We start from the raw sequence: 15,388 nt of genomic DNA on the forward strand, positions 1-15,388 counted from the left end.
TAATTTCAGTGAAATGTACATAGTGTCCTATCTGCAATCAGCAAGTTATAGAGCAGGAGGAGCTGAGCAGATTGTACATTGTGTCCTGTCTGCCGGCAGGATGTTATAGAGCAGGAGGAGTTGAGCAGATTGTACATAGTGTCCTGTCTGCAGGCAGGAAGTTATAGAGCAGGAGGGGCAGCGCAGATTGTACATAGTGTCCTGTCTGCAGGAAGCATGTTATAGAGAAGTAATAAAGGAAACTACTTCTGTCAAACATGAAGTTGCCTTTTATGAAGACACCAGGTACATTCAGTAAGGCACAGAGAAGTGGTGGAGGCAGGAGGACTCTTACCTGGCTCTGCAGCTCACTCTGCTGCTTCAACCGGAGGTTTTCTGGAGTGTCGGCCACTGTAGTAAAGGACTGCTTGGGGTAATGCCTGAAAAAAGAACAAACAACACGCACATATGAATAATATTCTACCTTCAGCAACTTGAAAAAAAATGGAAACTTCATCTCCTGAAATCTTATTGCAAGTGACTACAGCACAAGGTTGCCATATTGTCTGGACTGAGATATTTTCTGTGTATATATACATCAAAGCCACTCACAGGCAGGACATAAGGAAGCTCAGAAGTAGCGCTGGAAATTAAGCACTTTCTCAATGTATTGTCATTCATCTGCAGACTGCTATGTGGAGAGCCGGCATCACTAGAGGGAGCGGAGGAGTTTACTGTACACACTGCACATATTACTTACATATGCAGCTCTCTATAAGGGCTGTGTTTTAGCTTTAGGTCAAAAAAGCACAAAAAGGAATTGTGCTCACCAAGCAACTAGTCCGATACCATGAGGCCAGCTGTATTTAAAAGAGTGGTAACTTTGCCTACCCCCACCACTAGGCAGCTATGTAACCACTTATATGAAGATGTCAGATCTGCTATAACAATATGCTGTAAGCTCCCTCTAGTGGTGGCTAAAGGCAGCCAGAATGTTGTACTTTATTACATAGCCCATATTCACACATTTTGGTGTAAAAATGCCCCCCTTTCCGACCCCAAAAACAGAGAGACTCATATATTGACAAACACTATTTGCCAGTTTCAGAAGCCATCAAACGTCTACTGTCAGCTTTAAAACAGATGTATTAACAGGAAAGCCAGAGGATAGGAAACATTTGGCATAAATCTCCAAAAGCTCAGTGCCAGCAGAGATCTGACTATCAGACTAACAGTCTCAAATTGTTCCAGGAGCGAAAAAAAGCATTCACAAGACGTTTCAACCATTTAGCGGATCTGTATAATGGATAAGCTAGAAATTGATTTCAAGAGAAATGGTTGGTCAATACAGTATTAACGCTGTACCGAAAAAACACCAGTCCAGATGTTTTCACAAGTAAAGAACTGGATCTTTATCTCTCATTTCCAACTATATATTCAGCTGCCGGGATCTCCAGTTCTGTAGCTTCCTGATGTACAAGACTGATGCGATATGGAAAGCTTGTTTCTATGTACTAGAGAACCATGCAGCCTCCAAACTCGACTCCTCACAGGCAAACAGGACTCATCTCTGCTCATTTTCACATGACTTTGGAGCAGATTTCATATAGGTAAGCAGATGAGATATCACAGAGGGAATTCTAGAAAGGACATTTAATACTCGTAATGGGGGGGCTGGTAGTTTAATGAATTAAAGCAGGTGACAGGTTCCCTTTGAAGGGCTACGCTAGGCAAAGGCTTGTCTAACAATTCCCACACACAATATCAGAGGCAATTCTTCCTTCATCTATCCAATGATGAATCAGAGAAGTATGTATTTGCAGTAGGAAAGACTTGTAACTAATCTCAAGACAATGGCCAGCATTTAATAAAGCCCCATACGCTGCAACATTAGATATAAAAAAGAACGGACAGGTACAGCACTGTTTTTCTTCTTGTAAATCATGGACAATGCTTCTAAGGGCATAATGCTAAAACCAGCACAAATACTGAACCTCAGTGACCACAAACAGGAAATAAGAGGGGGGGGGGTTAGGTCACATTTGTAGCAAACTTTCAGTCCTCTGAACAAGTTCTTACATCTTCAACATGAATTCTTTTACCATGTTAAAGGGGTTCCCTAAGAATTAACCCTTTAAAGTGAGGGCAAAGAGCAAACTATTAAACAAGTGTTCACCACTAACAAACAAAGTGTCACATGGGGACACATCTATCAGGTATCTGGAAGTTATACAAGGTTACACAGGTTATACTTGGTTTATTTGGGCCATTGAAAAGATTAGACCTTTTTTTTGCACAAATTACAACCCACTTCTGCTGTAAACTTATTGATAAACCTGCCTGTAAAAGATCGTTATCTAGGGCTCAACCCACCCATCAGATATAAGGGGACTTTCAAATTCACCCTTTTTAACCAAAAATGGCTATCGGTACCAGGATAAGAGCTGAAATGGTCAAATATCCATATTTAGTACGCAGACCCAGGAATGCCAATGTAAAAGGTCGTTATCTAGGGCTCAAACCACTCTCATGAGTTTTAAGGTGACTTTTTAAATTAACCCTTTCATCCAAAAATGGCTACCGGTACCGGGGTGAGACTGCATTTTCTAAGAGACTGATGTGTCCTAGTGTCTGCTCTCATCCCGGTAGTCATTTTTTGCTTAAAGGGTGAATTTGAAAATCACCTTAGAACTGATAAGGGCGTTTTGAGCCCTAGATAACGATCTTTTACACTGCCCCATTGGATTTACAGTGAGCACCACCCCAACAACCTCCCTCCCAGGAATGGGGGGTCATGGAATATCATATGCGATTTTGAGCTTTAATTCTAATGTCATTTAATTCGCACTAAAGTGGAGATTTATCAGTGCTTCTACCCATTTTCTGGCACAGAAGCGGTGAAATAATCGCACTGAAGGGCGTGAATGTTCGCACTCGCTGGCGGTGTGGGCCAGCATGGGGCGCTCTGCACACTTTTTAAAAATCTGTGAGAATTCACTGCCGAATGTTCGCTGATTTTTCCTTACAAGTATTCCAGGTTGGACCTGGTGTAGCTTTGTCTGTAATAAGCCTCATGATGCATCTGTATTACGGAGTGCCACAGAGTGTATGTTCTCTGACAGCCGTCACGTCTTTCACACAATCTCTGCTGTTCCCATAGGTTTATTATGGAATAAGACACAGTGACACATACACAGCTTAGTGGGTGGCTTAAAAAGTAGCAACACTGGCTATTTGTATTCCATCCACAGGGTGACAGGAAGCGAATGGGCCTACACATAGGTGACCACTCGCAGCATAATGGGGCGTTCCCTCCCTGACCACAGTCACATCCTCTCCAATCCTTATGCCTATTTATAGAGAGTTGCATAGCTGATGCTTAGTCAGTACAGGGCGTCATAACCCGCAGCAGAAAAATACACATCCTGTCATAGAAATAAGCAAGAAATTGAAACCAGTTAAAAAAAAAAAAAAAAGGAAGAAGGTTCAGTAAAGATTGCAGCAGAATATAAAGTGAAGAGCTGACCTTAAGGTTCACAGGACACAGAAGATGTAGAAATTAATAAGGGATTGCCATACATGAGGTAGTGTATCCCTCTGAATAGATATAAGCAAATACAGACTAAGGCCTATCGCAGTGATGGCGAACCTTTTAGAGACCGGGTGCCCAAACTACAACCAAAACCCACTTACTTAACCCGATGTGCCAATGTGCCATTTTAAGCAGTAACTTATTGCTACCTGTTCTTCCACTACTTTAGTTGTATCGGCCCCTTGAGGTCACCAATACAGTTGAAACAAAGTGGGCAAATTCAGTCTATCATTGTAGCTTCTCTCCAGGGTCTCTCTGTTTAGAAAGAACGGTGGGTCCAGCAGGAGGACCTCCATAGATAATGCACTTCTTTCAACACCTTCTCACTTTTCAAGCAGTTTTAAACAGTCAATGGATTTTAACCTGTTTGGTGAACTCTGTCCTGGGCTGATGGCCTGAGTGCCCACAGAAAAGGCTCTGAGTGCCACCTCTGGTACCAGTGCCATAGGTTCGCCATCACTGGCCTATCGGATGCTCTCCCGGCGATCATCCAGCTGGGTGCAGGAGAGAGGAGGGGTGAGGAGTGTCCCATTGAAAGCCGAATGGGCGGTGCCGTAATACAGCAAAATATATATCCTATAGTTTCCTTGCCCGGTAACCAGGTGCAATAAAAGTCTATGAGGACCATGACCTGGCCACAAATTGTGGTGCTGGATCACAGTCCCCCTTACATTTGTGTACATTAGACCTCAGGCCAGCAGCACACAACCGCAGTTGGTGCGCAAAATACGTTGCCGTTATGAGGGGAAGCAGGGACTCCTTGTATCATACATCACTATAGTCTATAAGACTATTAGAATCCCGTCCTCTGTGCTGAAGTCTGTGTTTTTAAGGCCAGTGGCACACGTGGATTTTTGAAGCCACATTTGGGCCATTTTTAAGCAGTCCGTTAAAAAAAAAACCATGCTTTTTTTGAAAACACATCAGTTCTTTTCGTTTTTCCCCAATGATGATAATAATGGTAATTGGGAAAAATGGACAAAAAAAATGCTTGCGATATTTAAAAGACTGCTTAAAAACGGCCCAAAAACGGGTTCAAAACGTCACGTGTGCCGCCGGCCTCAGACCTAAGCCCGGTGACACACAGACCTGCAGAAAATCCCATTTATATGCTGCATATCTGAAGCATAAAAGAATTTCTGCTGCAGATTTCAAAATCCATGGAATTTCAATGATTCAATCTCACGTGTCTCCGGTCTCTAAATATAAATGCTCACCCTCCCCTACATATAATGACTGATACTTTGTAATGGACCATAACTGCACAGTAAATGGAGAAAAGTGCCCATACACATAACATTATTAGACCCAGAATAGCCAATTTTGTGCTGAAACGGTGATCTGTCATGCTGGATTATCTTGCTCATAGTCGGCTGACACTAGATACGTATGACATATCTAGCCGACTCTTTCTCCATTCCTTGGGAGCGAACGTTCTTCTGAAAAGTATTTAGGGACAATCGTAGTGATGTATTTTCAGTGGACCTGTAAGTTGTGTGTACAGACCCCCCCAAAATATAGCATGTACAAATTCAATTTCATGTCCTCTTCAACACAAACTGAGGACCAGAGAATGGTGTCTGGTTGAAGTTTTGAATCCTGTCTCACAGGCACCAAAATTTATTGGGATTGGAAAGTTTATGATCAAAAAGAAAACTTGAGCCAAGTCATAAAAGGATAAATCTTCACATCGACACAAACGCTCTCCCCTTCCAGCAATACATTTTTCCATAGCTGCGTGATATAGAGTGGAAGACGCCAGTCTGTGACCCTAGAGCCCTGTGACCTGACAGAGAAGAGCGAGGGCAAAACTTTCATGTCCCTGGAATGACTGGAATCTCCCAAACCCCCCCGCCCCCCCCAACCATCCCCCTCCTCAAATGGTAGTTTGCAGCAATGACATAGACAACTGTGCTGACACACCCTGACCACCACTATGTAACCTGCTAACTGTACTGTTCAGGTATGAGGCTAAACAATGGCAGGGGGTTGTGCACAATATTAAAACAAACCATACATCCCAGCCAATTAGGGCAGGAGGAGACATGCCCCAGGGCCTTCTACATCTTACCACCTTATCTGCCCAGGCCGGTTATACCAGGGGCCAAAACACTACAGATATAGAAATCGTATAGACCATTCTCCTCTAACAACTCATAAGATAGAGAAACTTAACTGTACGTAAGTTCATCAGACATCTAAATGAACAAACATGACATCTGCCCAAGCCATGAGCTGTGTGAGACAAGCCTTCTTGTGTGAGCGAGGGGCTCGGCAATTTCCGTCAGCTCTATAGAGATTAATGGAGCAGAACAGTCATGCGAATCGCTTTCACGATCTGTAGGGGTCTCAGCACCGAGACCCCCTACTGATCAGCAAGTTTAGTTTGTGGGAAAACCCCTTTAAGCCCAACCTCTCTCTATGTGGCCCTCATAGGATGTGTCTGTTTCTTCTGTCAAGATGGGGAGAGTGTCCATTAATGAGAAAAAATTTACTGCAATTACCAATTGGCTGCAATGAAACAAAGAGTGAAAAATTTAAAAAGGGTCTGAATACTTTTCGCACCCACTGTAGAAATCGCTACGTGTGTGGGAGCAAATCCCTACCTCTTTCTACAACTATTACACAGTAATACTAAACTTAAAGGGAACCCAGCACCACGATTCTACCTATAAAGGTAGATCGGGTGGTAGGTGGATGAATGGGACGTGAGGATAGCCCTTTTTTGGGCTAATCCTCACGTCCCGGCTATCTTTTAGAAAACTTTAATGCTGGGATATGTAAATTTAATTAAGCGGCTACTGGGGCGTGGAGTAGCTGGACATGAGGCTACAAGTCGCGGCTACTCCACGACTGGCCTCTTTTCTCTGCGCGCCCTCGTCCTAGTCCCCGGCGTTCTGCGCATGCGCAAAAAGCAGGCCTTCGGCTGCGCGGCCGGAGATACTGCGCATGCGCAGAACACCGCAGATGCCGGGGGACTCGGATGAGGGCGCACAGCTGCGAGGTGCTGCACACCAAAGATTAAATGGTAGGCGGAGTAAAGAGGCTACTGGGGCGTGGAGTAGCCGCGACTTGTAGTCTCATGTCTGGCTACTCCACTCCCCAGTCGCCTGTTTAAAAAAAAATGTACATATCCCAGCATTAAAGTTTTCTAAAAGATAGCCGGGATGTGAGGATTAGCCCAAAAAGATATAGAAATGAACACAGGATCAGACATTTTCCTGAATTGACTTGTCTGATAATCAGGGAACAATATCTACAGAGCGAATATAGATACTTTCGGTTTAGGAGATGATGACAAGAGCTGCAGTGAATAACAGCTCTAGACAATCATCTCGCTGCATCTGTAATAACTACTGGCAATGCTCTTTGTGAAAGGTGTGGCGTGCAGAGGAGAAGATGCCACATTAGCAGACGACTGGCACACGGATCCATAGTGTGGGAGCCGGGTGTGAGTGGGTGGCTGCCGGCAATATACCTGTGATGAGACAATATGAACCATGAGGGAGGCCACACCAGCTGTCACTAGGCAGTGGAGTATCCAAAAATAGTACATAAACAATATCAGGCGGTATTATACTTTGAGAGAAGAATAGTCTTTTGCCTTATAAAGGTCTACGGTTTATATGCAGATTTGGAAAACAATACAAATGTTCATTGTGGAAATAGTTCATAAATATCAGCAAACCGTGTATCTTGGGCTGCCTGCACAAAATCATGCTTGCCTATGGAAACCAACCCGTGTACATGTCAGGTACCATGGACCAAGAACAATGCAGTGGGCAGAAGTCCTTGCATCATCCAGACATATGATGCAAGGACTCCCTATTAAAATGCAGAACAGCAACACAGCAGCACAGGTTTTATTACAGTGTTTGATTACTACTGTTGACAAAATAGGACTCATTGCAGCATAATTCACTATGATGCAAGCAATCCTGTCCAGTGCACTCGATCCATGAGATCTAACCAGCATGCGGGTCCGTTTCCATGGACCGAGCACGTTTGTGTGCTTAGTCCTGATTCTGCTTAATACAGTGCCGATACATGCCAAATGGATTGCTGCTCCTGAAATCGGCTGAGGACATGGTATATGAGCTACCTGTGCAGTTCAGAGGTCTTACAGGTAAAGGGGATCCTAAAGCAAATGTAAGGAGCTGAGCACTTCGCTGTACACATCTCAGAGGTGAGGGATTTTCTACAGAAAGCTGAATGTGTTTTAGGAAAGTGAAAATCAATGAGCCCATGTACTTACAAAGAAAATCGCTTCTGTAATGTCACCAGTTTTGCCATTTTAGGTAGCAGCAACAGTACAAAGGTAATTCCATCCATAATGTTTGATGAACATGCAAGAGCACTGAGGGCAGGCCAGATTTCCCTACAATTTAGAGAGATTGAACCTGGTGGGTCGTTGGGGGGGAAATCTGTCCAGACACTTGCACTAACACCTCCTCCTGTAGGTGGAGGAGCACAGTTCTTGAAAGAGGAGGCTCCTGTGGTCAGAACAATTGTGGAACACTATAGGGGAAGCTTGTCAGGTTGTTTCCTTATTTTTGGTATGCCATTTGTATTAAATACTATTTAAAGGTCTTCTGGGAAAATATGGATGAAATTTATGGCCGCAAAATAAAGAACTGTCAGCCTACGTACAGATTCTTCACATCAATATTTGAGAGCAGCTGGATAACCTTGTCAGTACTATACCAACACATTCATTTCAATGGATCTATGCAGATGAACGAGTTTTTAACATCTGTATAAAGGCTGTAGAAAACTTTGAGCAGGTCCTATTCCATAATTACCACAGAGATCTGTGATATGGCAGTGTGCACATGGTCTCACTTCTCATCTGTGAAATTATATATATATTGCTAGTATTAGCAGGATTACCTCAAATCTCACAAGTAACAGTACTAGGGTTAGGGTTCAATGTGTCACAAAGATGATCCCCTAATATAAAGTGTGTGTGACATTTTCGGCGAGGGCCTACAACATTCCAGTATATTATGTGACATCTGAGTGACATTTTAGACTTCGCGACCACACGATGTCTGCAGAAAAATTACATGTCCGGTAAACTAGACTCCTCTTGTGACGGGTAGTACACACGGTGTACCTTTGGTTATCATATGGTACTAGAATAATCCGGAAAACCTTCTCTGGTTTTCTACACACATCGGGATTAAGGTGCTCCTCAATGGGGCAGAACAATCAGAGACCGTGAAAAGATGAGTGGAGCTCCAAAAAACCAAAACGTTTGTTCCAAATCTCTATTAGATTGAACGGCCCTCATGAAAATGTTTGTCATACTAGGACCGGTTAACATCGCTTTTAAGCAGATTCTTCTTAATGTTTTTTTTTTTTTTGGCACCCGCACAGTGACACTTCATCCTGCAGTATATTTACAGCCAAGGCAATGAAAATGTCTACCAGAAGTGGTCAAACGTGTATGTGACAGGACACCATTACCACAGCGTGGAGCCGCATTCAATGTCAGACGTGTGCTCCCTATTGAATACCAATAAGGCAGAACCGTCTCTTGGACCTATCCAACCTGCTATTTGCAGTCCTAAAAGCCAATCAATACTGAATAGTGCAAGCGTTGGCTGCGGCACAGTCTTCTCCTCCCTACATATGCCAACCACTTGATTCAATGTTTGTACAAGTGCTCTACAATTCATGCCGGCTTTTTAATTGGCGTTCAGGGAAGCTTTCTACGCTCATGGTCATAACATACACAAGTAAACATGGCACGTCATGTGTGGCCGACTTACACATTACAAGGGAGATTTCTCTAAAAAGCAAAAAATAAAGAGGTGCCCAGAGTATACAGATGGTTGTATTTTGGTTTAAAGGAAATCTACCATGAAAACATTATAAACAAGGGACACTTACTCATGGATTACAGGCACCATGACTGTGGTAATCTTCTTATATTTGTTATCCATAGCATCCTTCCTTCTAAAATCAACTTTTATAAAATATACTAATGAGCCAGAAGGGCTCCTGGAGTTTGGCATTACCAGAGCCCCTGCATGCTGCAGCTTCATGGGCTGTAACAGTGTAGAGGAGCACTTCTCCGTTCCCACTGTGTAAAAAGGGAAGTGCTAAGGGAGCGAAAGCCGTGTTCCTGCACAGTATAACAGCCTGCCCCTAGTGCCCTACTGGCTCATTTGCATGGTTTTAAAAGTTGATTTTAGAAGGAAGGCCATGGATAACAGTCATAGTGCATGGATCTATGAGTAAGTGTCCCTGGTTTATCAAGTTTGATGGAAGATCATAAAAGCTAGAAATTTGCTATGGGAAATGGCCTTAATATTACACTGTGTATTTTTGGAAAAATACTATGTATTTTGAATTAATTCTCCCCAAACAATATGCAAACATACTGAAATATGTGAATCACCATTAAAAGGCAGTTTAACAGGAATTCTATGTCCAATGAAGATGTTGTAGATCATAAATGTGCATGATTGGTTCAACTTAAGCTGCAAATAGTAGGTTCGATCTATAGGGTAAGTTTGGCAATAAGGCTACTGTCACACACAGCATTTGTTAACGGATTGTAAACGCAATTCAATGTGTGAACATTGTGGAAATATAACTTTTACACTGTAATAACATCTGTTTTGCTAAATTCATAGTCAGCACATTATTAACTCATTGTAAATGCACTGTAAAAGCAACTCTAACACTGTGTGGGACCACGGCCTAAGTGTCTTTACCTTTACCCTTCAAAGGTGTAAAGCATAACAGTTCTCGTTTGGTACCGTCACTGCAAAGCATTATGTCCTTTTATAATTAATGGGTGTATATTACAAAATTAAAAGAACCGCCCAAAAGAAGAGCAAATGTATATGGTGGGCGGCACATTTTGTAGCCGCTTACATGTCCCCGAGTACACATTACTGCAGTGCTGTGCAGTGACGTGTGAGCTGCAGAGAACTGACTACAAATTCGGTCACTTGTCACTCACGCGCTACAGTATGGCTTCTTATCGTATCCCTTGTAGTTCTTCATATTCAGGGTCATCTTGCAGATCTCGCAGTGGAAGCATGCTTTATGCCAGAACTAAAAGAGAAAAAAAATATATACATAGGTGACCTAGATTCACAAAACCAGAGCCAAATTGTTTGGATTTCAATCTCATTTCAAGACATGCATGTGGGCAATAAATCTTATAAGCCGAAATACTGGATTAATGGTGCTGCAGTGGCGTGTGCTGGAGAGACAGACATCTAGCAGGACTAAAGATCTATATTACACTACACTATCATGTACACCATATACCTGTATATATGTGACTTGTAGCAACTCCCAACCCTGTGCTGGAATATGACATATCTAGACATTTAATATGGCAGAAAAGGAATAGGATTATGAGTAGTAGAAGTCATACTGTAATAGTAAAGGAATGATAAAACATACAACTATAGAACATTATTGGCTATGAAATAAAAGAGAACTACTGTTTAAAATATTTAAAAAAAAAACCTTCACAAGAAATGTTCCCAATTCCTCTTATTAGGACCCATTTCTCTTTATGGTAGAAAATATGCATGTCATGTTAACCATAATCTGGTAAACTGGGAAATAGAGGTAGCTTAGAGTAGAGAAATGATGTCCTGGTTGCTTCTGTGCCTCCATGCTTTGCACTGCAGCTCCGCTTTTAATGACATATGAGCCAATAAGAACCCTTATACATCTACCAGATGCAGCAGGATGTTCACTGGTGGCATGGCAATGGTATATATAATAAACTAGATTTTCACCCATAGGGAAAGAACACCTACATCAACCTTCATGCAGTTAGGTCTTCTACTTAGGCACCAGACACAGACAGCCTCAGGATATAAAATTCCATGTATCCGTCACTGAACAGTTCTACAAATTTGAGTGTATTGCACAAGATCAAGTAATATAGCTTAAAGCTGCTACAAATGGAAGCTATGCCCTTTATGACAAGCGGTGGCACATGGTTATGTCACCGCCTATAGCCAGAGACTGTTTTCATACCATGCCAAAAAGTGGATAGCTACGGTTAATAATCAGAATCCTATGAATAAAGTGGAGATGACAATGATCATGTCCTTCAATAGTTAAATTATATTTATAGTATGTCCCTGATTGTTAAAGAGAACTTGATGCCAGCTTTCACATCACTAAACTACTAGTCTGATAGATAACGAAATTTCCTTTCCCCGTGTGAAATCCTATCCATTTATGGTTAAAAAAAAAAAAAAAGTCTCTGCTCATTATCACATTACTTTGGAAAAGAGTTATAATTTGCCAGAGAGGAGTCAAGTTTAGAGGCTCATTTCAGATGCTTCCATCTTTGATTCTATTGCAACTTGAAACATGCTTGATGACACATTAAAAGGAAATCTAGCACCAGGATCAAAGATAAAACCAAGCACACTTACTTGCCGGTGTGTGCTCCCTCTCTTCTTCCCTCTCCTTCTTCTTTAAGCTTCTTATGCCCTCGGTTTCCAAAAAAGGCTTTTAAAATTATGCAAATGAGCCCTAGGGTCTTCATGCTACATAGTTGTTAATTGCGTCTGGAGTCCCTCAGCTTCATTTGCATAATTTTGAAAGCCTTTTTTTTCATAAAAAAAAACAAGGGCATAAGAAGCTAAAAGAAGAGCGGATCCTACGAGAAGGGGCCCACATTAGTATGTCAGTGAACTTGGTTTACAACCCTTCATCCTGGTGGTAGATGTCCTTTAAAGATAAGAATCTTTCAGATTCCATCAAAAGCCAGATATACCGGCTGTTAAATACATAGATAGGAATGCGAGCTGTAGAAAAAATATCCAATAGTAGCATTTTCTTTAAAGCGGCTGTCCCAAGTTATGCCCTATCCACAGGATAGAAAAGAACAAGGCAATTGCCGTGTTGGACCCGATCCAGTCCCTGGTACTCGCAGACACAGGGAATGGGACAATCGAGCTCTTTGCTTATCAATTTTCGACACTCCTATTCTATTGAATGGAGTGGCAGGACACATGCTCACCCTGCAGATCGGCCCATTAGTGAGAATTGGACCTCTGTTCTCTAGATTGCTAGGGGGCCCCATTGTTGTGATCAAGTGAGTCCCTAAAGTCAGACCCTCAGCAATCCCCTTTACTGTGAATAGGACAAAACTCGAAAAGTAATATGATCTGCAAGATAATATTCGTATCTTTAATCAGGGACCTGGGTACTGTAGAGCCCAAAACATGGGTACCTGGAGCAACACTACTGTTCCAGCCGCTCCCAGTAACTTACTTTTCTTAACTCATTTGCATATGAATTTGAAGGATTTATTTTTTTTAATAGGTAAACAGGAGATATCACAAAAAAAGAGGGAATTCTAAGGGGGTAATAGTTAAGTGGGGTTGTAGTGGTTGTCGTGTTCCTTTAATTGTGCCACTTCTAGTACTAGCAAATTTCCCATTGTTATAGTGCTGGATATTACGGTATCTCTTCCATTCCCTGGTGACAGATATTCTCTGACTTGTTTTCAGCCACTAACATTTTACATCCAGTTGCCAAGGGATATGCTCCTTCCCCATGGTCAGTTACTTGTTGCACTCGAGCCTCAATGATTCCTCCCACAAGTATGTAGTGAGCCATAAAGTTACAGGCGTGGCACAAACCATTGAAAAAAATACTGCGCTGTCTTATGATGAGGTCATACTAAGGTAATGAGGAATTTATTACCCTCCAGGTCAGTGTTTTCTGTCCTCCTCACCAAGGTTTTATATATCTATGGAATTAGTCACAGGAAGGCTGGAAACGTAACGCAACCTTCATTTCAGACATAAAAGGAAATGGCTTATACACATACTTCCCTGTACAGGAGCGTTGTGACTAACACAACACAGGCTGCCCTCCATCAGAGGCAACGTTATTATTCTGCATCACCTTCATAGCATTGCTCATCTAACACCGGTCGTTCACTGTGTTCCTGAGGCTTGGTGGTAACCACGTACGACGGCCATTACAACCCCCATAAGAGTCGTCACCCAGCAATGCAGACCCCATTTACATTTGCAACGTTGCACAATGACAATCGCTTCCTCCCGCTCCCTTCCTGCAACCGTGTCTCAGTTTTCACAACTACTCTGGCATGTTCGTGCATCAGCAGCTCAGGATGAACAGCTAAGAGGAACAAACCAGATAACTCTCCCCATCACTGGATCACTGCAGCCATTCAAGTACTGGTATTTCAGTACTGTGCAATACACAAATGAAAACTTCCCTACAATTTCATACCAAGACAAGGTTGTGAGCGCCAACAATATCAGCTTAGTGGCCACGCTCCCTTTACAACTCAGTATCACCACTGACCTTCAGGTCCAACGCTTCTTGAAAAGTCTCTCATTTCAGCCATTCCTACGTGATACGAAATGCTCTCTGGCCATTAGAGCATCAAAAGCCTCTGCAATTACAGTGAAAAACTGTGGACAACTTTGTCATGCAGCAGCCAAGGTAAGGAGCCTATGTGATATGCCTGGAGGGTGCTGAGGGACTTCGAGATGGCCACAAAACTAGGGAGTAGGGACAGTTGTGGCCTTGTTTTCATTATATTTGCCCATGTATCAGTGGACGATAGAGGACGAAGGTCACCAGGCACATCATTTTGGGGGCACGTTGTTGGAGAGGGTCGAAAGGTGAAAGCTCCATTGAGGTACCTGACAAGGATGAGGATCCTTCAGCTTGAGGAGGAGCAGGCACTGTCGAGGAGAAACAATTGTCACAGAGGTTGGTGGAAATGGCAAGAACTAGGCCCTGGGACACACAGGGAAGGATGGAGAGCTGTATGCTAGCTTACTACAGATATGAAGGAGAACGACGATTACTGGACATCCCCCATGTTGCAATCTTGCCAACATGGGGGACCATTTTCTTCTCAAGGAAAGAGAGGAGAAATTTGCATACTATTAGCAAAACTTTGTACCAACCTCACCACAGCAGGTGCTGGTCACCAGTGTGCCCTGTAGGTAGTCACCTACCTACTGCCAGAAGCCACTGCTTAAGCAGAAGCAGGTTCATCCTACTCAGCATGATGGAGCAGTTTTTTTAAATTTCCCCACATGAGGCTCGGGCAAGTCAGTTCACAATTTAAAGGAAAAATAACAAATTACTGTCAAAATGGCAAACACCCAGACACTTATTTGTTTCCATAATGGTCATTTTCCACTATTTCTCTCTATCTGAGGGATTTAGAATTGGAAATTAGAATTGGTTTGTGCGTGAAATGCGGCAGAAATTTCTCTGACTGAAAATTCAGGTTTTTCTTCTACGTTTTATACTGCTACTTGTGAATATGGGCTTACGAGAGGCGATGCCAACTACTGCTTGTGGTATCATATTAGCACAACTGGGAAAACAATAGCTACGTTAAAACGAAAGCCATTTCAGCGCTGACAGTCTGATAAGCAAATGAATCAGAGAGTGACCTTTGCATTCACCATTTTATCGGCAGTAGCCATCACGTGAAGACCAACAGCAGCACAATATACCAGAAACCAGGAGTAATACACAGGGTTATAGGTATGAGAAGCGAATCCGTACAACAAAACAGTATATACAAATACGTAGTATTTTAAACTCACTAACTATGCAACCACTTCATTATTGGCGGGTTCTGGTTTAGAATAAAATATTTAGATCCCTGCAGACAATGAAGATGCCGATACCGTCTAAGCATTGACAGACATCAGAACCTATACACTCCCCAACTCACAAATGTACCCACCAAAACAGTTGCCCGGGGGGTGTCTTGTCTACACCAGTTATTACCCTCAAACATTTTAGAATATCAGATCTCAA

General features: G+C 42.5%; 1 protein-coding gene across 1 annotated transcript in view; it reads right to left on the minus strand.

The window, feature by feature from the left end:
• The window catches only part of LASP1 (LIM and SH3 protein 1), a 29,932-nt gene that overhangs the window by 6,538 nt on the left and 8,006 nt on the right, over positions 1-15,388 (minus strand). The window contains exons 2-3 of the mRNA XM_072111550.1: positions 10,548-10,642; positions 335-419 (exon numbers count right to left, since the gene is read on the minus strand). Coding sequence (XP_071967651.1) covers positions 335-419; positions 10,548-10,642 — 180 coding nt within the window. The remainder of the gene's footprint in view (positions 1-334; positions 420-10,547; positions 10,643-15,388) is intronic.

The sequence above is a fragment of the Engystomops pustulosus genome, chromosome 6, assembly GCF_040894005.1.
Source record: "Engystomops pustulosus chromosome 6, aEngPut4.maternal, whole genome shotgun sequence".
Lineage (NCBI taxonomy): Eukaryota > Metazoa > Chordata > Amphibia > Anura > Leptodactylidae > Engystomops > Engystomops pustulosus.